Here is a 24423-nt window from a genome sequence, read left to right as displayed (position 1 = left end):
ATATACTTACATTTTTATTGTATTTAATACATTTTAATGTGAAAGGGACAATAAATCATTTAGGCGAACATAAGCTTCTGGGTGAAGTTATCTTAATGCGTTTTGTATTGTATATTTTGTACTTTTTCACAAATATAAGTCTGAAATAAAACAATAATTGGTAGAAAACCTGTAGTAGCAACACCCTATTGATAAATAAAAATATCTAATGATAAAAAAAATAACCTGTGAAATGGGTAATCAAATACATTAATTTTCTTCACATTATTGAATCATGTTCTGGAGGAAACTTAGATTTGATGTTTGTTCACAGCAGAGATGAACCACTGGACTCAGTGAATCACTGGAAATAGCCTTGAGACTCAGTAAGAGGATGTGAAATGTTGTGGAAAGCCCACTGCAGGATCCCATCTATAGAGCTCTGCATTCAAGATCAATATACTGTTAGGTATCTTATCTGGGGCTTCATGCATATCCAGTTTCCATAGCTCACATTTGCATTTAATAATTGTTTTTTATAGAATTGATAAACATGACCTCACCTCCCCCATTATAGAGTCCATTTCATCTCCGTTGAGCAGCTGCTCTGATGGCATTAAGCCCTGATCAGTCATGTGTTGACTCATCTGTGGGTGAATAAACCAGACTAATAACATCTGTGCAGTCAGCTGGCCCAAAAGTGCTGTTTTAGTGTTTTCGGATTACCTGAAGACTCTTCGATGATGTTTCACTTTCAAGGCCCCAAGACCTGGAGCAATTCCGACATCTTGTCTTTCCGCTGAAGAGGCAAATAGGGGGAGAGAGAGATGGAGTGATTGAGATTCAAAGCATGATAGAGCTCACTGTTATTCTGTTATAAATAACAGTACAATAACAGCAGTACTTTGAGAAGTTGCAGAGGGCATGATAACTCTGCAGGCACTGCGGGCAGGGGATCAGCTCTCCACGGGTGAGGTGGCATATCCCACAAGCCATCCTCATCCCAAACATTTCACCATCTGAAGACTGACAGAGATTAAATATAAAAATACCTGAAAATGACCACAATCCTGCCATAAACATATAGAGGATTTAAAAGCCTGAAATGACATTAGAGTGTATAGATACACACACAGCATGCAGCAGGAATATCTTCTACTTGCTCTAAGTACTTGAGCTGTTCAGTGTCAGGTGGATTCTGATTTTGATTAGCTGTTCATCAACTGTATAAAAATCCTTCTGAAAGTTATTCCAACAATTATTATTTATTGTTAAAGGTTGTCATCCTTGGTGTTCACATGCACTCCGTCGCTGTGTCTCTCACTGAGTCACATGGACGTGTTACCTGGAGTCCCATGGGCTGAGTGCTTTTGCCTTCTGTGACTGTGGAGAGTGAAGTGGAGGACAGAGACGAGAAGAAGGAGAAGTCCACAGCAGAGCTGGAGCCTGTCTCTGTAACTGGAGGCTGAACTGCTGACTAAAAATAAAAGCAGAGACTTTACAACTGTCATGGCTACTAATAATCTGCCATCACTGGTCAATCGAGTTCAGACTGTACATACACGACCAATTTCAATTTAGCTACAGGAAATTATTGCAAGTGCTTTACCTGCAAGGGGGTGTGTGTCCTGTCTTTGGCTCTGTTGCATAGCTGACAACGCCATGTACCACTGAAATATTTTTTTAGATTAGTGAGAGATTCATGAAGGGCAGTGGTCCTCAACCTTTTTGACCTGAAGGCCTCCCCATCATCCAATACTCCCAGCCCCATATACCTATTTATTTCTGCTATAATTATGACAAAATTACTTGTTTATAAACTTTAAAAAAAACAGACACTGGTGTAAAAAAATAAAATAAATAAAAATAAACATAATTAATAGTTATTTAGGGGAAAACTAAAACTATATACAGTATTGTTCAAAATAATAGCAGTACAATGTGACTAACCAGAATAATCAAGGTTTTTAGTATATTTTTTATTGCTACGTGGCAAACAAGTTACCAGTAGGTTCAGTAGATTGTCAGAAAACAAACAAGACCCAGCATTCATGATATGTACGCATATGTATGTATATTTATTGAATAATGTTATGACAACCTTAAAATCACAGACACATTAATAATATTTACAGATATATAATATTTTAAGGATCTGTAATTTAGACAGTAGAGTTCTGCACAATTTTTAGGTAACTAATCAAATACTAAAATCTGTGAAATGTAAAATTGTATGTTTTTCCTTTTCTATTTACATTTAATATTTTACTCAAATTATATATAATAATTATATCATTTGTAAAAAAAAAAAAAAAAAAAAAGGAAAGAAAAAAAGAAATTAGGCATTTTCACTAGTGCTTTTAGACTTATATTCCACTGGATTTAGTGTATGGCCTCATATTTGAGATATTTTGTATTCTACTATGCAGTTTCTCAACACCGACTTGACACAGCTGCAGACTAACAATGAGCGCAGTCAGCTCTAGGTTTGTAGGGTCAGCGGCCTGTGCGTCACATGACTGATCTGTACCTGGGTATGGAAGAGAGGGGTGGCACCAGGAAGTTGAGATGGAAGGCACGGGGACATCCGTCACAGCAGATGAGCTCTCCACCGTCTTTACATACAGCACATTCAACATCATTATGCTCTTCCTGAACATATGCACCATTAATGTGATTTAACTACTGTACCAGGTTAACATCATGACAGCTTTTGCCTATAGAATATTTTTTAAGCAGGTTTTTCTTTATCTTCAATGTCTGTAATTTTCCACGAGTTGAACAAATCTTGATCACCTACATCCATGATTCTGGCGCTTGGCTCTCCCTGCTGGTGAGAATAGTTTTGCGCAGTCTGTGCCTTGTGCACTCCAGCTGTCTCATCCAGTTTGCCAGAAGAGTAGAATTCTCCTCCAACCTTGATGCATTTTTTGGCACCTCCTGCGGGAGAGAGCAGCTTGAGACATCTGCGCTACCAAAGTGAACTCCCAAAGTGTTTACACTGCAAGGTTACACTATCAAAACACACTAAGGGCTAAAACATTAGCTAGGTAAAGGCTGTCATCACAGTCTGTCAACACCCTTTTAGTGTGCTGAGCTCACCAGACTCAATGACCTGCTGGATCAGAATCCCCTCCACTGTCCCGCAGCCAGTGGGATGCTCACTGGCAGACACAGTCACGGCCCTCTGGACTGAGGTAGATACAGCCTGGACCCCTGCATTTTGGGAGTCATATTTATTCATCTGCATCCTCATTCATCTTCTATAATACATAGTCTTCTAATGACACACTTTGCACAAACATGTGATTACCGTTTCCCACTGAGACCTGAGAAAGTGCTGCACCATCTGTCTTTCTGATCGGCTTGCCTTTGCTTTCTGGAACAGTGAAGACATTGAGTTATCAGGACTGTCATGTTTGCAACTTACATAAGTATCATGTCATGGCCATACAAACTGTCACACGTTCACTCGGATTTATGCTCTGTGGATTTTGAAAGCTATCTATATATATATTACCTTGGCATTAAATTACAGAAATGACTGAATTAAAGAAAACTGCGTTCCTAGGCTGTTTCTAGGCTGATGACATATTTTCTTATCAATCTCTTTATTTTGGAAAGCCATAGAAATGTTATATTTTGTTTTTGGATCAAATGGTAATGCAAAAATTGTATTTGTTATAGTTTCCATTCAACATAACTATGACGACTTTCGCTTCTAAAAGTTCAGGAAATGTAAGGTTATGGGCCTGTAACTAGTAAAACAGAAGCAGTTTTCATAATAATTGATAATGTGCTATTTTGTTTGGCTTAGGCTAATATTTTAAACTGAACAAAAACCACCCAATTTGACTACTGACATTCTTCCAGTTCCGCTAATGTTAATAGATTATGTGGTCTTTTAAATAAATACATAATGCATCATTTGAATCATGACAGAATTTGCCTTTCTGTGTGAACTATCCTTTCAGTGTTGTCTTTAATGTTTACATAACCAAGAAAAGAAACTTTTTTTGAATGTACAGAGGACCTTCAGATGAAACATTTTCATAACTTAATGGGAACGTTAGTAAAATGTTAATAAAATATATTTTTGTTAACTGGGAATTTACTATAAGACTAGAAGTGTCTGTGTGTGCGGCTGTCCACACCTGAGCTGGAGGTTAAGGCTCTCTTAGTGTGCTGATGTGTTCGGTGGGTCATATGTTTCTCGACCACCCCTCTCTTCCTGCTCGACTGGCTTTGGACCTGCAGCTCAAGCCTGGGGTTTCCTGCGTGTCTGGCCACCTGCTTTAACCCTACCAAATCAAATTATCATCACTCAAACTGTAATTATCCTCCAAACCACTTATTTCTGCTTGACATGTGCACTGTACCTTTGGGAAGGTTCATAAACAGGGTTTCCAGTTTTGGGTAACACTCCTTATTGTATTCTTTACAGAGATTGCTCCAGAATCCCTGCAGGACAGTGGCATCCTGGTCCAGTATCAAAGTGAGCAGTGAGTAGACAGCTTTGTGGATCCCATCCTTTTTCTTTCGCTCTAAAGTCTCCTTAAGTGTTAATCGGTAATAGTTTTAGAATTGAATGAACTCTGGTCATGCATATTTGTGGTTATGCTGAGGAATAGCATTTTTTATGAAGATGTTCACCCTCAGGATCTGTTCCGAGATAACGTGGTGATCCGCCAGCCCGTACAGCAGTGGGAAGGGGTCATGGATTGCCATGGCGATCTCAGTCCTACATGCTCGTAGCTGTGAGTGCAGGTCAGACTCTCCGTAACCTTCCACCCTAGACATGCTTCCACAAGAAACCTGCGTATAGATCACACACTAAACTCCCACTGACATTCTGGTTTTGGTGTCCTGAGAGCACTAAAAATATCTTCATATATTAATTTAAACAAATTAGAGGTCTGCAGATCTTTTTTTGAGAGAAGGGGTCCTATTTAATATATTAAATAATATTGAATGTTGCATTTTAAACTGGACATATAATACATTAACATGCCTAAAATACCATTTTTTTGCATTTGCATATTTAACTATGAAGCTTAAATTACAATCCATTAAAATAATGTAAATAGTCATTTTCATTTTAATGAATAAACTTTTAATACAGCAAGAACAGTGAATATTTAGCTGAGCTTCAGCTTTGACTGAAATTAGTTTGAATTTGGATTCAACCTTTTTATTTAATCAAAAAATGATAGTACTTACAACAGCTGCTGGTGATGAGGACTACAGATACCTGTAATCTAGCTGGTTTCCTGGTCCCACTTTATATTAGGTGGCCTTAACTACTATGTACTTACATAAAAAATAAGTACAATGTACTTATTGTGTTCATGTGGTATTGTAAAACACTTTTGCTGCTATTGAGGTGGGATAGGGGTAAGGTTAGGGAGAGGGTTGGAGGTATGGGTAAGTTTAAGGGTGGGTTAAGGTGTAAAGTATGGGTCAACAGTGTAATTATAAATGTAATTACAGAAATTAAATACAGATGTAATTACATGTAGTTTTTTTTTAATATAAGTACAATGTAAAAAACATGTATGTACACAATAAGTACACTGTACTAAATTATTAATTAAAATGTAAGTACATAGTAGTTAAGGCCACTTAATATAAAGTGGGTCCGGTTTCCTTTTATTTGGTGTGATGTCTGTCAGTGATTGGCATGGCTTTTTTTGTGTCTGGTGGATAAATGCCTCTTGTGTTCCTGGAGCCTCTAGGGGCCATTGATTCATATGACTGCTGTGATAAGTGGTGACACTGAATTTCTATTTACAGTTAAAACACTAACTTGCACCTTGTAGCCTGGATCACCTTAATGCTCATTTGTCCAGTATGGCTTGGAAAGTCCACAGTTGGGCAAGAAACGAATTCTCAATCATGTGAGCCTCTACTTTCAGTCACCTGTCTCTCCTGAGGACTATAGTTTCCATGCCAAGGGGAATCCCAGTCAATCTGCATCACAATATATTATACATTTGAAAATATTGTATATAATATTATAAGTATAATGTTGTAGGTTTGCATTAAAATTAAAATGTTGCTAGATTTACAAAGTGTCTTGTGTAAAGGGCCTGTTGCTTTCAACTTTAAATGAATCCTAGAACATTGCATTTATCCTAAAAAAAAAAAAAGAAAAAAGGGAGTTTTGAAAACAGAAAATCATTAGAACTTAGAACTTTCTGCTTGGTTGAAAAAGTACACACTTTTACACACACACACACACACAAAACCTAAAAGCAGTATCACACTCAGCACAGTAGACAGTTTGGTATTAAGAGATGGATTTTATTGATTTTTATTCAGACAGATGTCATGCTCATAAATGTCCTTACAGAGTAAATAAAGAGCCAACTACACTGCTCTACAAAACCCTATGGCAACAAATCTGACACATTCAGTCTCCTCACACTATCAGCTGCAACTTCCTGTTTTTACATACAACCTTCCGCTTGCACGGGACCGTTCTGCAATTTTTCCTTGACTGCTGTGAATTGGCTAGATGGTGTGAATACAACAATTTCCTCACAGATCAGTATCATAAATCCATCAGTTGTGTGTCGAACCAATCAGCGGCCACCGTTTTATAACGTATGTGTTCTCAGGTAGCCATACAATGAAAGCTTTGCATTGTGATGCCACAATAACAGAAGGCACAACTAGTGTACAAAAGTGAAAGATGACAAAGCAAACAAGACGGAGGCTTGAGAAATGTGAATGTGAAAGATGGCATATTCTGTGCCCTGTCAATGCACTAATTAACTAATTGACCTCAGTCCCTCCCCAATAGTTAATATCAGTGGCCCCTTAAATGATCTAAGCAGCTGAAGTCAAGCCTAGTACCAACAATTCAATCACAGTTATTCCTTATGTCCATTTTTGTTTCAGTTAACAGAATTATTGGCACCAGAAAGAAACTCGCACTAACATTTAATATATTATAAATACCTAATATATCCTAAATGAATCTCTATACAATCAGTGCATTTATGTAAACAATTCAAAATATAAACCAAAAACAAATACAATAAATATTAAAGATACTATGTTTCCAGAGATTCGTAAACAACTCACATTTCTTGAACGTACTGTTGCAATAACCAGAATATTGTGAGCGGGTGACAGGCAGTTCTGTTTGAAAAAAGGTCTTCGTGTTTTAGGACTCTCTCAGATGAAGTGTTCACCTACAACTAGCATTTTGAATTTTAATCTACACATCCATTCAAGATGTGCCATCTTGAGGACTATGAGAGCTTTACTACACAGGATATATGAGGGATACAACAATCATTTGTCTGTTTCATCACTTTAGCATGTGGTGAACTATACATTTCCTAGTCAGAACCCAGAAGAAAGTGCATGTATTTGAAATGAAAATCTGTTGTTTCCTAAGGCTCACCTCAAAATTGCTTTGAATGATGCGTATCTCATTCTTATTAGTTCTAAATTATATTTAAACAATGAGAAATAAAAATCAACCCACATATTTCTGTTAAACATCTGAAAGGGATTTAACAAGAATAATGGTATTCTTTTATAAAATAAAAAATAAAAAGAAAGAAATCGGTGGATCAGTAAAACAGTATAAGTCAATAGCAAAATGCCCAAATCAGAAGTAATACTTTACTACCAGTGTATGGTTACAGGTGAGACTGAGAAAATAAAAGTGAAGCCCTTGTCGTATTACAGTGAAAGGAAAAAAAAAGTAAATATTTATACAAGTGAACATAAACCACGTCTAAATGATGGATGTTCACAATAATATAAATACTATATACAATACAGTACCGCCTGGCGGATCTTAAGTGTATACATGAAGCTAGCAGAAAATATCCAGTGGTTCTTTGCAACAGTGCCTCGGCACTTTAAAGGTTAGCCGGGTTAGTACACACACCTCTCGTGGAGGCTGGTACTGGATTAACATGTAGGAAGTACTGTATACACAGACCCACACTAAGACTTTGAACAGGACCTCTATCTTTTTTCTTTTTTTTTCATTAATTCTGAGTTCTTCGTTTCATTACTATCGATGTGTATAAACCAAAAGACATGACAGATTCTAAAAGTTGTCTTACATGCATGCTATGGATGAAAGACAGTTACTCTTTCGCCCCTCTTAAACTCATTATTCGTGAAGGCATCATTTAGTGCTTTTTTGTAATGTACAAAAATACAAAACATAACGACCGATAATCCACTCTGAATGTTTTTTTGTCCGAAGATGGTACACATGTCACTTCCTGTCTTATATGAATCTGTTAGCAAGTCACTTTGAATTACCTATGATATTATTTTGGCAATTAAACAGACAGTGTAGATTAAGGAACATAATTTAAGACCCATTCAGATGTAAAAAGCCTATATCCGATCATAAAGTTCAACTGGACGTGGACCCATAGGAAGCAACAGAACAAGCATGTGGTGATAATGAAGGTCCGAACCGCTTTTTTACTAACAGGAGCACCCACTCTCAGTGGCCGGAGGGTCTGGCTGTTTGTCCAGCTTAATGTCGATCACTGGAAAGGGGTGAGTTAAGGAAATCAAGGAAATAGTGTTGCCTTATTAAGAACAGTTTCCCACTAATGGTTGACTTTTACTGTTATTATAACATTTTTATTATTAAATCTTTACTGACATAATCATATTTTGGGTGAAAAGCATAATCAGAAGAAAAAAAAATACAGCTTAAAATCCCCGGTTTTTGGAAAAGGAGCCAGACAGTTTGAAAAATAAGCCTTGACGATGTCAACTATGAAACAAAGGATATATGTGGCTATAAATCATGCACGAATAAACCAGGAACTAGTATCAAGTGGGTCAGTTTTGATATTATGATGACTTATATCATTTCTGTTTCACTAGCGGAAAAACATGCACAGAAAAATAACTTACTGAACACTCTCCATCTGCCATTGGTTGCACCAACAGATAGCCCCGCCCCCTCTCAACCGAACTCACAGGATTGGTTGAGAGGATGCTTAAACAAAAATGTAGATAGCACCACACTGTCACAATGTTAATCAACCTTCACATACTGTACTTTTTTGGTTAAGTCATTTTGTCTGCACATTAACCTGGGAGACCTCCTCAAAACTGACACTCATCACCTTTAAATATCATGCATTAAAGGATACTTCCTTCTTTGTTGTTATCATCTAAGCTTTCCATTCCGGGCAAAGCTGCAGCCACTCTCCGGAACAACTGTTAAACCAAACAAAAAGAATTTTTTTTTTTTTTCCAGAGCGGATTTGTACCACTGAAGCCCTAAGGGCAACAACTCTGGCTAAATCAAATCTTTTTAGAGCTTTCCATGTGTCATGTTACAGGGCATTAAAGTCCAGACAATGTAGCACTCTTAGATTTACCTGTTTAACGTTGCTGCCAGTCTTTGCACTAGTCTCTATAAACATCACATTCAGCTCTTTGGCCCGCTGCTCGCCCTCCTCTATACTGATTTGCCTGTCAGAGCAAATCCCAACATAATGCATTACAATTTTAAATACATTCAAATAATAATTCTGAGTAAACTGAATGAACGTAAAAAACTTAAAACATTATACAATTGTGACAGAAATGAAGAATTTAGTACAAAGTATTATATCAAATGTTATTATAAATGACTCCACCTCTTTTCCTCTAGATCTGTTTTATTGCCCACCAGCATGATAATGACATCACTTCCCCTCTCTGTTCTGACATCGTCAATCCATTTGGAGGTAAGCTGGAAAGAATTGACATCTGGAGGAATAAAAGACAAAAATCTCAGTCTAATCAGAGCATCAATGTGTTTTGTTAAATGCCTATTTCAACAATGACGACACAAAAGCAGTAGCTTCTACATATATCATTTTATTGGTTAAAGTGTGTGTGTGTGTGTGTGTGGCTCACTTGTAATATCATACACCACCACAGCCACTGTGGAGTCTCTAATGTAGCTTGGGATAAGACTCCTAAAACGCTCCTGCCCTGCGGTGTCCCATAGCTGTAACCTCACCTGCAAAAAATACAAATATATGTAGAAATAATGATTGATTTTGATGAGTGCACCAAAGTTCTATATATTAAATATAACAATTTGATATAATTAGTTTCAGAGCTTCTTACAGTTCGGTCCTCCAGATACATGGTTTTTGATAAAAAGTCGATTCCAATAGTTGCCTGTAATGTTAATAAGATTCAAAGTTTGATAAAAAATAACACAGACCTATCTGGAAAACTATTTGGTGTCTGCACTGAAAGAACCAAAAGTATACCTGATAAGTGTTGTCAAAGCTGTCATACATGAACCTTGTTATCAGCGATGTTTTCCCAACTATAAAACAAACCAAGAAAAACAGGAGAAGGTTCAGATTTTGACGAATCACATGCACTGAAGTGATTAAAAACTTGTTTGGCCTGAACAACACCACACAGTGTACTTTTAGTAATTGAATTACACTACCATACTGCAACTAATGCTGAAACAAGTCTCGATATCTGTCCTTCAAATGACAGTATGTTTTTCTTCAGCGTCTTTTAGAGTTATGACGAAGGTGAAAATGACTTGAAAAATGCAGTAGTGCATGGAGCCACAGTGACAGCTAAATTCCAGAGTACATTTTTCATTCACTAGTGGACTGCTTTTTTCAGGTCAGTCTGGCCAGGCCTGTTTGTCAGGCTGAGCCCAGATACTAAAATCATCAAGCGGCACAATGCTGATAGTTACACTGGAGCTCACAAAACGATAGGAAATAATGGCCCCATTCTTCTGTGACTTCACTTGTTGTTCTGCTGATGTCTTGAGACAAGATCAACCAAATCTGGCCAGCAGTGAGCTTCAGGACCATGGACAGCAGATGACAAGTGGTCTTCTGATGACACTCAGGACAGTCAACACAAACCATGTCATCATGTACTCTCATGTTGCTCCAAACCTCCGTGTCTTCCTATCTTCAGTCACGATTCACTACAATTACATGAGGAAAAAATATAAGTGGTGACTGAGCGGATGTTGTTCTTTGTAACGTCTGTGTTCCACAGAAGAAAGATAGGTTTGGAACAACATAAGGGTCAGTAAACATTGACAGATTTCAGGAGCTGACATATAAAAAATAAAGGGAAATTAAATGTTTTTCTAGCAGGTGTGGTAATATCCATCATCACATTCAGGCTGCATGATTTCGATAAGATGGTACCAGTCTTTTAGACTCAATTTGTTATTATCACTTATCACATACTAAAGTGGTTTTATACAGTACAGAGAGCCCTCTGTTTGGCTGGCTGTCCATTTTCTCCATTCAAACGGTGAATGATGAATACATAATCACTGTTTTAGGAGTTATAACCACTTATATAGGAAATTATAAGCATTGCTAGAAAATGTAAGGGGAAAAAATACATCAAGAACATGTGAACTTTACAGATGACACCAGATTATTTTCAATATTTGGATGTCCAGTCATCAAATGACAGACATGATCTCAAATGCCCGTCTGATTACGTCTTCACAAACACCGACAGTGACACTGATAAAACCATCATCCAGCTATATTAATAAACCACGATACCTAGTAATATTATATAGGCTGATCTTACGAGTGCTCATGAAATGATGCATGAGGTTTATATTTTTGCTCTGCTGAAGAATCCCACAGACACTGACACAACCTGGGTGTGTCTCCAGTAGACACACGGGAAATGCAAAGCCTCTGCGCTTTTCTGTTCCATCACATTAAATCAGTGGATGTTTACAGGAACATATACACAAACACGGCGACATGCATGTAGATAAACTCTACCGATTTAATTATTAAATATATATCATTGGTTTTGAGCGATTTAAACAGCACTAGAATAACAGCGATCAATGATATTATCAGCCCTTCTGCTTCCAATGGAAAATGCAGGTGACAATCGTAACAGTTGTTGAAATAAGGATTATATCACGTTATATCCACAGATGGGTGTTTAGTAGTCTTCATTGCTATACATTTTCATGACTAATCAAAAATTAAACATATGCAACCGACTTGTTTGACAGGGAATCGATGGAGAGATAACATCGTTTGAAATAACACCACAAACAAGCGGATACACTCGAAGACTCAACAACATACGAATACACTTCATGCATGTGTGGAAAGGTTAATGGGTTCGTCTAAACCCAGTCGTGGCAAACCCAAAGACTCACCGCTTTGCTCCCCTAAAAAAACAAGTTTGAATTTCCGTAAAGGGTTCCCAAAGTCACTTCCCATGGACATTGTTGCTTCAATGACACAGTTGGTATGGATTAGTATGTACAGGTGGCACCAGTCTTGCGAGAATGCAGATGGATAATCTTCGGTCCCGAATCGATGGATATTGCAGTGCTGCCCCGCGATGTCAGTTCTGCTGCTCTGTGCGCATGCGCAGCGGTGGCTATACGCCCGTCTGATATCACTGTGTGTTTACGGAAACGTCCCTAGTAAACTGTCTTTGCACGCTAAAACCGCAGGCCAAGCATCCGTGCAGCACCGTTTGCATCTGCATCTCTAAGTGCAACGCATATTCATATACTAGTTGTCTTTTGCAGACACTAGAAGACTGCATTTAGACCTAAGCTTTCTCCAAGAGAATACATCCTGTGAATAAAAATTGAATGGAAAGTGTTAAACAAAATGTTGTAAATCCTTTGTCTGTGTGTGCTCATGATAATAAACATTTTATGTTGTAAAACGTTAAACTTTAAATTAGATTTACAGTTTTGTTGTTTTGAAGATGACATTAATTTAATTATAAAATAAGAAACGTTTATAGGCTTCTTATGTACAGTAACTTAAAAGAGTAACTAATATAGTATACATGCAATTAAATTAGATTTTTTTTGTGTCATCTGTGGGTTTTGCCTTTACTGGATAAAAATGATAGCGGACAGACTGGAAAATGAAGGAAGAGAGATTCACAATCTCTTTAAGTGCACAACTTGGCATCATGTGTAGATGTGCTATAGGTTCGACTATGTGTTTTAGCATTTAACCTGTTAAATGTCACCCCGTCCCGTATACGGGACGCCTAAGTTGACTATACTATATTACAATCAAATCTAATCTAATCTTGACAAACTATATATCGTTGGAAAGGTCTAAGACTCCCAAATATATATTTTACCAATATTTTTTGTAAAAAATTATGTAGGAAAAGTAATAGATGAATTTATGACAAGAGTGTACCCTCAGAAATCTACATTACAAAAGGAGCTTTGACCTTTGTTTAAAAAAAATACTTCCTCTTTGCCTTTTTCTCTATCACATTTTAGAAATCATCAGAAGCTATATATCACTTCAAAACACAAAATCTCAAAATTCATGTTTCAAAACCCATTTTAAAATCAGACTATGGTACATCAAAATCATGTTACAAAATGTTTTCAGTCATGAATTATAAAAATGTATGTTTGTATCATGCACATTCAAGTGTATCTTCAAAAACGTGAGTGACAGTTATATATATATATATATATATATATATATATATAATATATATTTTTTTTTTTTTTATTTTTTTTTTTACACCCAAACAATACAATAAATGACCGAATGGAAACACTTAGAGAAGAGAATTCTAGTGCAACTGAGGAGGATGACATTAAAATTGTAGACAACAATTAAAATTGTAGACTCTGTGTCTAATATTAGTGATGATATCATTACTGTGTCCTGGAATATTCAGTATATACCCTACAAAGTTTGTCTGCAGACTTCTTCATAATCTACAGCCTGGGGCTAAAAAAAAAGAAGAAGAAGAAGATAGAAAGAAATAGACATCCTAGAAATAGAAAACTAGGCTATACTTACTGGAGATGACGTTGACAGTAAAATCACAAAAACATCCATCAGAATGAACAAAATAACTTTTGTTTGGTAGTTTTAAATTACTTAGCAATAATCTTTGGATATGGGAACATATTAAATAAGGTGGGAGTGGAGTGTGTTTTGACAGAATATTGTCAGAAAGGATAAAAGCCCAGGTATACAATCAGCTTACTGTACTTTAAAATATGCTTAAATAATATGCAACTTGTCCTTAAACGAAAGCAGCTAATCACAGCATATTGTAAATATGTGTGCATTTTAACATCTGTGTTGTACTGTTAGTAAGGTAATAGAGATTCCTTAGTTCAGCATTTACCTTAATATAAAGAAAGAAAATGGTGTTTACAGGCTAGTAGATTAGCATTTGCACGCCACAGCAAGAGATATTTCCTTAGCTCAAGTTTGCTTATTTGTAAAGTATTTTGAGCACAGTAGAAAGACCAATCTCCCTGAAGGTTTATATACACAACATTTCCAATGTCAGTTTGTTTCTTAAAAAAAAAGTGTAACATGAAGGCATGAGGGGAGTCAAGAAATGGCAATTTTCAAACAAAACAATGGTTTATTTATAAAAGAGAAAGGGCAAACATCATAATTGTTGAATGCATGTGGCTGTAATAGTCTTTTGGCCAGATTCTTGTCATTGTGTAATCATGGTGTTTATTTATAAAAGGCACATTTAACCTAATGCTACTTTATAAAGTACTTTTTTATCCTTTATTTATCTGTATTCAAAAAGCCTCAAAATTATGTTGCATTCAAAATAATTCTCAATTATATTGTCTTCACATACAATATAAACCATCACTGCATTCAAAAATCTCAAAAATCAAACAACTCTGCTTCTTTCTCCTTCCAGAAGGTGAAACTACGATCAATGTATTTACAAATTTCATCATTGCTAAACACTGAGAAATCATTGCTTCCATCTCTGCTGGAATGTCCTCCATCGGTTGATTCAGTGTTCTCGATGATAACCTGCGGCACAGCTTTAACCCCAGCACAAGATTTATTCACGGATTCATTAGATATCCCATTTTCTCTTTTCCCAAAATATTGCATTTTGATATCCTCAAAACCATCTTTCCACTCACGTCTTCCAGCCTCAATCTCCCTGAGGACGGCCAGGTGGAAGTCTCGGACCACGTCCCAGGGAAATTTCCCTACGTGATCGAACACTTCAAAGCATAGCAGGTGCCTCATCTTGCGCTCTTCAGCTGGGAGGTCCTGCTCAAGAATGTGAAAATAGCCGAGCATGAACAGGTCAAGGGTTAGGCTGTCGTAAGCAACAGGAGCACCATCCACACGAGGAAGGAACTGCTCGGGCGAGTATGTCACGCGCTTCCTTTGGAGGCTCCGGATCTGTCGTGCAGGGACCCCTGAGGCGATGCGCTTCCAGTTGCCAATCATTTTGTCTATTGTGGTTCTTTGCCTATAAAGATCATACAGTGATCTGCTTCCTGGGTTGGAGACTGGAGCTGTTTTTCCTTCTCCTGTAAGAGTGCCAAGCTCTTGTTTCATCTTGGCTCGCATTGATATTGCATACGCAGACCTTTTCCAGTGGCTCAAAAAGAGAACAACAATACGCTCCTTCCGCAAGCAGGTGGTCTCCATCACTTTATTTGCATCTTTGCCCGGTGCCTGCTGGCATATTATGGCACTGTCATTAATGTGATTTATGTCAGTGCTTTGAGTTGTCCCTATTTGCTGCTCCTTATGATTTGTTGATGTAGTCAGTTTTTGCTGCCTTGTGTCTGATGTGTTGTTTGAAAGCCCACAAAATGGGTAGATGTTTCCTATCTGACCCTCAAAGTTGGACCTCAGATTTTTCACAGAAACTCCTGATTGCTGGATCTCCATTTCCACCTTTTGCCTTCGTCCTTTGACTGAACTTTGCCTCTCTGGCTGGTATGTGAAGACTGATGCCAGATCCGTGTTTGGCATCTTACTGATCCCATCTTCGACGTTTGTTTCTGAGAGGTTGGTCAGGAGGTTTGACATGCTCTTTACTATATTTGAGATACGATTGTACCAAGCAGAAAGAGGCAGAGATTCCTCCATGTCTGGGAGCTGCTGGCACTGGGTGTTGACGGTGATATTAACGATGGGTGCAGGAAGGATGGCCCTGAGTTCCTCTGCCAGTCGGGCAAGCTCTAGTTCATAGGCCTGGCATCGTTTCTGAAGGGAGATAGTTTCAATCTGTCCCTCCAAGTAGAGCAGGTCATCTTCAGTAAGCAGTTCTCCAAAGGGGCCCAAAATGACATTGTGGACTTGGGAATACCTCCAGCCATCCACCTCAGTGTGTTGGTTGCTGTTGTCCTGTGTAAGATGAAACAATTATTATTTTAATGTTGTATGACACTGTACGTTATGCAAGGACTTTTATGTAGTAGGGGTTTGAGAAGTTTACTTTTCTGCTGAGGACATCTTCATCTTGCAGTCGAGCCTGAAGCTTGCGCACCATAACCTGCCTCTTCCATTCAGCAATGGGCTTCCCGTTCTCGTCATGAGTTGGGATCAGAGAATCAGTGTCAGCAAGATTTGCCTCCAATGTTGCAAGTGGTACAATTCCACTCTGTACTTTCTGTAAACGGATTCATACAAACTCATAGAGATTAACATTGCTATACCATCTCAGTTTCAAATATCCCCCCTCAAAATTGCAAGTTTCCTTATCTTGCAATTCAGACTTTTTCTTGTAATGTTGAGTTACATTTCTCGATTCTGTTTTCTTCGGAATAACATGTATAACATGTATAACATGAATAACATGTATAACATTAATAATTTGAGCACAATAAGACCAGAAAGATAATAATAAATGTCAATTGTGATTTCAGGTTGACTTTTTTAGAAGGGGTGGTTGATTGCGATTTTACTTTTTAAAAATTAGTTAGTCTGTAATGTTGCTGTTTGAGCATAAACAATATCTACAAAGTTGGAGCGCTGAAAGTTCAATGCAAGTGGAGATATCGACTTCTGGTAGCTTAATGCCTACAAAAACAGCCGTAGTGACTACAACGAGCTACTTCCCAGGTTTGTGACATCACAAACACTGATAAACCCCGCCCCCTTGGAACACGCAACAAAGGGGGCGAGGCCATGTTGTGCTGATTTAGAGAAGAGGAAGAGAAAACTAGGGGTGGATGTCAAAATCTATTCATATTTGATTAGCAATTCTGTCTTCAAATGATTCTAATCGATTCACAAGTTTCGAAATCATATGTTCTAAACCAGCGCTTCTTAATTCTGTTCCTCGTGTCACCCTGCTTTGCACATTCTGTGCACCTATCTCTCTCTCTCTCATTCAGATCCTCAGCTCAGTGAATACACTCATTTTCACATAGCTATGAGATGCTTTATACATAGACGCATGTGAGGTTGCCTTACTGTATTACAGTTTTAATCCGGATAAACCCGTGTATTAAGAGCTAACTTAAGCAGTAGCATTTACAAAACTTATCTAAAAGTATGAGACAACAACAAACAAAAAACTTACCTTAAGAGCCGTGCTTGCACAGGTTCTGCACGATAATCTTTACTAATATCCTCCACGTCTCAATCGGGCTTAAAATGATAAGCAATATAGACAACGCCAGTTTTTGCAATGTTTACAACCAGTGCACATGTTGCTGAGGTGAGGGACGGACGTTCAGATGAGTTTAGCCAATCACAACACACTGGACCAGCTAACAAAAACAGGAACTCATTGAAACGTTCAAATGAGAAGGGATGGAGCGGTGTGGAATTTTTTTTTTAACTAAGTATTAACATGTGTTAGACTGCACCACATAAACACAATCAAGCCTAGAGAAAAAACAGTCAACCACCCCTTTAATATTGAGGTTAGCACATACATTTATTGTTTGTCCAGTGAAGACTGCAGTGATTCCTGCTTGTTTCAGCGACCTCATTGACTTTTGGGATAAAACTGCATCCTCAAGGTGTTTTCCTCATGTTGAATGAAGTCACAACTATACACCAAAGACAAACAAAATGAGTTAACTTTAGACATACGGTTTCTTTGTAATATGGAAGTTGACCTTTTTGCCAGTTAGAAATCTGTATTGGTTACAGATAATATATATATATATATATATATATATATATGCTCTTGCCTAAGATGAACACATGCCGTGTCATGTACACGCACCTGTAGAAGCCACTTGCATATGCTGTATGGTTCCAGCTCCAGCTCTCTTATCTTGTGAGGCGGCCGGTAATGCGGATGTGTCATCTGGGAATGGTAGAAAGGAACGAGGCTGGGGAGGGACTTCATTCACCGGCTGCTGGGAACACCAAAACAGCCAAAGCGATAAAGAAAAAACATATCCTGCCATATTTGCTTAAAAACATTTTCTAACTAAAAATGATCACCTTGCTATTTTCCATCCTGCCACAATGTCCAAGTTCACAGGACAGGTCCTTAATGTCCTGGTAGGGGTCAGTTGTGCTAAACAATGTCCTTTCCTCCTCTATGAGAACAATATCTGGAGAGTGCTGGAGTAAAGCAATAAGTGAACACAAGGATTTCCTGAATTTAAACTCAATTGCCTTTTAGTGATTGGTGCAAAATACAGGTCTTGAAGCACAATGTACACCCTGAAGAGTCCCCAGTGAGGGGGAAAAGGCATGAGAAAAGTGTAACGGGAGCTCAAATGGTTTAGTATAGCAGGCCTCCCACTCAGTTAACAGAGAAAAACTGCCTATAGAGTTCAGTCACCTGATCGGATGGTTCAAATGACCCATACCTGCCATTGCAGTGATTGACTTCTCTTATGGCCACTTGTGAACTCTGTTTTATTTTTATTTTTTAAGTAATTAATACTTATTCAGCAAGTATGTATTAAATTGATCAAAAGAGTCATTTATATTGATACAAAAGAGTTCTGTTTTAAACAATGCTGCTCGTTTGAACCAAAGAATCCTGCAAAAAAAGTATCAGTTTCAACAAAAATATTAAGCAGCACAAACAGTTTTCAACACTGATAATATAGTTAAATCAACATGCAGTATTAAAATTATATTTGAAGGATCATGTGACACCAAAGACTGGAGTTATGGCTATTGAAAATTCAGCATAATTTACCATCAACTAAACTAAATCTAAACTAAATATAAACTTAAATATAAAGTAATAACACATTTTGTATTGCAAAGATTAAGCATGTATTCGTTAAGTGTAGAATTCAAGAGCAGCAATTACTTCAAATACTAACTTAGGCATCACACACTATAGATTATACATTAGCTATGTATAATCAAATATATGACATTTAGGGTATAATTTATTTATTTTAACAAAATGAAATTTCGTTTTCAGAGCTAAACATGATGAATTTGTCAGTCTGTGTGTTTCCATCCATTATCTCATTACTTACTCGCATTTTGAAATTATTTCAAAGATCATTTTCTAGGCAGGATTTTTTCTAATTATTTATATACATATTTAATTAATATATTTCGCATCATACAACAAACCCAAGCAATGTTACAGATTTTTTTTTTTTCTTTCAGAAAAGTAAAACAACAATGGCATTTATGTTTTTATAAAGTAATCTGAAATAACTTACAGTCCACCCCTTTGCTGGTGAAGTCTTCACAAGTCTAACAGCTGAGTGTAATGAGAGCAGCTACAATCACATCAGTGCTCCAGCCATCCAGTGGCCAAACACTTGAGGATCAGCACACTACAGTGAGCTCTGACAGGAGGTCTTCATAGTAAAGTATGAATAATTAAAGGGTGGGATTAGGTGAACTGTTGCTCTTTACAGGTTTAAAGGCCTAATGTTTCTGAAATTCACTAAAGCACTTTTGTGTTTCTCATCATTTTTTATTGAACTAACTACAGTTTCCAAACACTATTTGCTGTTCTGAATCTCTTTTAATGTGGTTAGAGAATTACTTCAATTCCACAAAAATCAAAGAATGGGGCTTTATGGCGAATCGATACACATGCATGAACAGACAGTACTAATCTTTATTGAGGTGTCACATTATTATCCAACCATAACTGATTTGCCGTTACGCACATTTAAAGATGCTTCACTTAATACCTCTCTGTTACATGCACCTCAACCGACCGTGGAGCAGAGAGGTCAACACACATCAGTTACACAGACCATTAGATATGCAGGAATAGATCGGGCAACTCTATCTAACCATTAGATCACACCAATTCTATTAGTTTACAGGCAACAGCAGAAGACCCCACCGTGTACCACTCACCTCCACTACAAATAGGAAAAAGAGTTCACCAAAATTGGACAGTTGAAGACTGGAAAAATGTTGCCTGGTCTGATGAGTCTCGATTTCTGTTGAGACATTCAGATGGGAGTCAGAATTTGGCGTGAACAGAATGAGAATATGGATCCATCATGCCTTGTTCCCACTGTACAGGCTGGTGGTGGTGGTGTAATGGTGTGGGGGATGTTTTCTTGGCACACTATAGGCCCCTTAGTGCCAATTGGGCATCGTTTAAATGCCACAGCCAGCCTGAGCATTGTTTCTGACCATGTCCATCCCTTTATGACCACCATGTACCCATCCTCTGATGGCTACTTCCAGCAGGATAATGCACCATGTCACAAAACCCAAATCATTTCAAATTGGTTTCTTGAACATGACAATGAGTTCACTGAACTAAAATGCCCCCCACAGTCACCAGATCTCAACCCAATAGAGCATCTTTGGAAGATACTATCCTATCAATATGGGCCAACATTTCTAAAGAATGCTGTCAGCACCTTGTTGAATCAATGCCATGTAGAATTGAGGCAGTTCTGAAGGCGAAAGGGCGTCAAACACAGTATTAGTATGGTGTTCCTAATAATCCTTTAGATGAGTGTATTATTCTGTTTTAAATTGTTATGTAAATCCATTTATATGAAGGTAATTTTCTGAATTATGTATGTTGTTCTGTAATATTTTGTATTATATTGTCACTTTTAAAATTATGCCCAATTATGCATGGTTTCATTGGAAGTTATATGCTGTAGAGAGAAGTGTCATTTATAATTTCTTTCACAAAGCCAGATTTTCAGTGCCAGCATAATAAATTGTTCCTTTTCTATATTAGCATTACCCAGTCTATCTTGCATTATGTCTACCTTTTTCCTTAATTCCGTTTCTGCGGTAATAATTAAGCTGATCTTTTGTAATTATTCCCAGTGAACAATAATTATTGTCAAGAACTCCACTGTGCTGCTCACACCTTCCTCTGGGGAAACCAAACATACACTCAGACCAAAACAACTGATGCCACGACAGAGTAAACAAACAAAACTGGTGAGAGCATCACATCTCTCCTCTCTCTCGTTGGCTTTGTGATGGATTGACAGAGCATGAGCGACTCCAAACACAGGAGTAAAATGCCCTCTGACAAACCTGACTGCGTTTATGGGCCTCTGACACCAGAGATGGAGTATCGCATATCCTCTCACCCCTGGAGCTTTGGAGCCTCGTCTGAGAGGGGCGTGAGTGATAGCTGATAGGTCCTTCGTGCGCCAACCAAACAGTACAAGTGTCTTGCTAATTAGCTTGTATCCAACCATAACGTTTAATATGCCATCGTAGTTATGCTATCAAAAGAAAGGCTGATGCTTGCATAGTTTCCACTTCATTTATGAACCAATGACGTATCTATCTGATGCCCTTTTGCAATGAAGTGACAGTGGACGCGGAGCTGAAATATAAGTATTTAGCAAATTATGTATAGCGTATTGCTGTTTCACACACTATCAGACGTCTTGTGCATCACTGAATTCTCAGGGCTTGACTGACCTTTTGTCCATCTCACAAATGGTGGATGATATTATGGGGAAACATAAAATGATCCAATTGAGTCTACACCTTAAATATTCATTTTACAAATGCTCAAAAAGGACCAGGCATTTACAACTAAATCCTTAGATTTCATTCAGTTAGATATTTTCTCTGAAGTGACACACAACAACATTCTCCACGAGAATAAACAGAAACTTGTCAACACTTTTAACTCTCAGCAGATGTGAATCAAATTATAATCACATTATTAATGCCTTCATTATCAACGGTATCCATTTAGCCTTCTGAAAAGGATGTTCCTGTGAAGAAAATCCTGTCCCATATCTGATAAATAATGGGAAGGTTCTTTAGCGGGAATGACTCTGTTGGCTGCGATGTGTGATTTAATAAATGCACTTTAATATTTGTAACTTGTCCTCTGTTTTGTAGCATGACTCAGCCAATATGAGCTAATATTTCGTTAGCTCAAATATATTCATGCTAGAGAAGTGTTGGTGGCAGTAACAGTTTGCTATCACAAGGTGGAGTATTACCTAAATCCTCACCTTCAGCTGTTAATGCATGTAATATCCAGGGCTGTAAAGCACCTGATTGATATATTTAAGCATTATTATTAAATGTGGAAAACCTTTTACTTTCACTCAAGTGTGCAAAATTAACACAGTAACCATAATTCACCTCAGGTTCAATTTCTCTGTACTTTTTTCTTTTTCTTTTTTCAATTTCATATATACACATACTACAGTTTGTTTGAGGGTGAGGGTTTTTTTTTTATTTGTTTTTGAAAAATGTCTCTTATGCTATAATTTTAATAAACTTTTTCTATGTTAAAATATTTTATCCCTGTGATGGGAAAGCTGAATTTTCAGCAGCCATTATTCCAGTCTTCAGTGATCCTTCTGAAATCATTTTTATTTGCTGATTTGTTGCAAAACCATTTCTTTGATGAGTAGAAAGTTCAAAATATTTGTTCATTTAAGAGAATAGAATTCTTTTGGAATATTGTAAATGTCTTTATTGTCACTTAGATTAATTTAATGCATCCTTGCTGTATAAATTATATAAAATAATTTCTTTAAAAAGAATTTTAATAAAAGTAAACATTTTACTGACACCCAAAGCAGTTAAACATTAGTGTGTATATGGAAGAAATATTTCTAAAAAGATTTTTTATGATAACTAATCTAAATAACCCAAAATAAAAACGTCTGATTTAATTCTAAATGAGCTTGCAGTCAAATAAACTGTGCTGAAGAAAGTACTCATTATCTTACGTGAGCATCAGCATCATGGAGGAAGTTGGCACAGTCATGATAGCCATTGTATTCTGCCAGATCCACTGCAGTAAACCCATCAGAATCTCTCTCCAGTGGACTGATGTGATTATTCAGCAGCACTTCGCAGCACTGAGGGAACGAGAGATTAGAGCTGTCAATCAAAACCTCCGGGAAACCATTTTGAACTTCTTAAACTGTAAAACCGTCTCAGCGTTCATGGAAAGGATTTGTGATTGGAACTAAAGGAACGGTGACAGACACCTCCAGTTCTCCATTCTCCGCTGCATCATGTAGGGGGGTCCCACCCCAGAGGTCTTTCAGGACCTTTGCTCCATCAGTAAAAGACGCTTCACAATGCGATGGTGGCCCTCGCTAGCAGCGAAATGCAGTGCTGTGGCTCCATCCCTTATCCTGACAGGACAGATCCAGATCTGTGAAGGAGGCCTGAAGTATCATATCAGAGACAGAATTAGAGTAAGTTATTTAATAAAACTGAAGCAGTGTGACTGAAGTAGATAACTCACCAACCAGACCACCAGGGCATAGTGTCCCATGTGGGCAGCTGCATGCAACACACTCATGCCATCTTTGGCCTGTACATGGACGTTTGCACCGCAGTCCTTCACCAGGTATTCAACCACATGCAGATGCCCCTCCTGACAGGCCAGATACAGTGGAGTGGCCCAGTTCCTGTCTGGCAGTCCACACACCTGTACCAATAATACATTTGAGACTTTGCATGTAACATAACATAATCTCGTTTTAAGTCTAAATTAATTAACAAGCCACTTTATGCTTACAGATCTTTTCAGTGAAGTGTCGAGTATATTCACATGCAACTAATTTTAATTTCCAATTCTGAAAGTGCTATTTATTTGATCCCTAAACTTTACAACCAAGTTCATGTATATGCATTAAACGTATTCCAAACTAAAACTTCAGTGTGTGCATAGTGCACAGTTAGTTTGCCATATTCAGAACTGAAGAAAGCCACTAGTTATGTCACAGAGTTAACCATGAGTATATGTGTCAGTCATTATTCTTCACTAAAAATAAACTTTACACATATGTCAGAATGGCTATTTTAGGTAATACTGAGTCCCCTCCACTGACCAGTTTGTAAGATGACAATACAATTTTTAAAGTTGTAGAAACACATTGGTAAAGTTGTGTTTTCCACTAGACGCTGGAGCATGCAAATTTTCAACTGGCACCGCAAAGTTATAATATATCACATATATATCAATATGTCACACTCTGTAGCATCTTGTTTTAAAAAAATATGTATATAACATCCAAAATGTCAAATATGTACAATCTACTGCACTTTACTGGAATTTTACAGATTTAAAGTTAAACTTCTTTTAAATCAGCTAAGAAGTCATGCTGATTTTCTGTTGGTCACATGTCTCCACGTGATGTGAATTCACAGGTCAAATTTTCACCAAACTTGCTCTTTGGAACACAGCAAGTAAAAGTATGTAATGTAACGAAGTTGTTGTAGTGTGACCGCCCTTGAGATGTAAGATATATACATA

The 24423-nt window shown here is 37.5% G+C and overlaps 2 protein-coding genes and 1 pseudogene across 2 annotated transcripts; all 3 read right to left on the bottom strand.

Moving 5' to 3' along the window:
• Nucleotides 1–233: 233 nt before the first annotated feature.
• LOC113116058 (autoimmune regulator-like) lies at nucleotides 234–4851 on the bottom strand. The gene is made up of 13 exons (XM_026283908.1): nucleotides 4633–4851; nucleotides 4359–4533; nucleotides 4134–4280; nucleotides 3293–3358; nucleotides 3082–3195; nucleotides 2780–2919; nucleotides 2510–2661; nucleotides 1589–1649; nucleotides 1325–1444; nucleotides 884–1005; nucleotides 706–778; nucleotides 543–626; nucleotides 234–421 (listed from the first exon to the last, which is right to left on the bottom strand). Exons 1-13 carry the CDS (start codon nucleotides 4777–4779, stop codon nucleotides 341–343), a joined length of 1482 nt encoding a protein of 493 aa, XP_026139693.1. The 5' UTR covers nucleotides 4780–4851; the 3' UTR covers nucleotides 234–340.
• Nucleotides 4852–8439: 3588 nt separating this feature from the next.
• Nucleotides 8440–12465, bottom strand: LOC113116242 (ras-related protein Rab-6B-like). Its single transcript, XM_026284277.1, has 8 exons — nucleotides 12164–12465; nucleotides 10248–10306; nucleotides 10099–10152; nucleotides 9883–9988; nucleotides 9621–9732; nucleotides 9360–9453; nucleotides 9129–9195; nucleotides 8440–8510 (listed from the first exon to the last, which is right to left on the bottom strand). Exons 1-8 carry the CDS (start codon nucleotides 12231–12233, stop codon nucleotides 8446–8448), a joined length of 627 nt encoding a protein of 208 aa, XP_026140062.1. The 5' UTR covers nucleotides 12234–12465; the 3' UTR covers nucleotides 8440–8445.
• Nucleotides 12466–14490: 2025 nt separating this feature from the next.
• LOC113116028 (espin-like protein) lies at nucleotides 14491–22991 on the bottom strand (annotated as a pseudogene).
• Between the last annotated feature and the right edge of the window lie 1432 nt (nucleotides 22992–24423).

Source organism: Carassius auratus, chromosome 2, assembly GCF_003368295.1.
Source record: "Carassius auratus strain Wakin chromosome 2, ASM336829v1, whole genome shotgun sequence".
NCBI classification, from domain to species: Eukaryota; Metazoa; Chordata; class Actinopteri; order Cypriniformes; family Cyprinidae; genus Carassius; species Carassius auratus.
Note: the sequence above shows the minus strand (reverse complement) of the source record. Positions and strands in the feature narration are given on the sequence as shown.

Coding starts and splice junctions, on each gene's coding strand:
- LOC113116058 (XM_026283908.1), bottom strand. CDS start 4,779: ATGTCTAGGGTGGAAGGTTACGGAGAGTCTGACCTGCACTCACAGCTA. Junction 3,359..4,133: donor AGCCTTAACCTCCAGCTCAG/GTGTGGACAGCC, acceptor TCACTGTTCCAG/AAAGCAAAGGCAAGCCGATC. Junction 2,662..2,779: donor CAAGCGCCAGAATCATGGAT/GTAGGTGATCAA, acceptor CTGGTACAGTAG/TTAAATCACATTAATGGTGC.
- LOC113116242 (XM_026284277.1), bottom strand. CDS start 12,233: ATGTCCATGGGAAGTGACTTTGGGAACCCTTTACGGAAATTCAAACTT. Junction 10,153..10,247: donor GCTTTGACAACACTTATCAG/GTATACTTTTGG, acceptor TTAACATTACAG/GCAACTATTGGAATCGACTT. Junction 8,511..9,128: donor TGATAACAACAAAGAAGGAA/GTATCCTTTAAT, acceptor ACCCCTTTCCAG/TGATCGACATTAAGCTGGAC.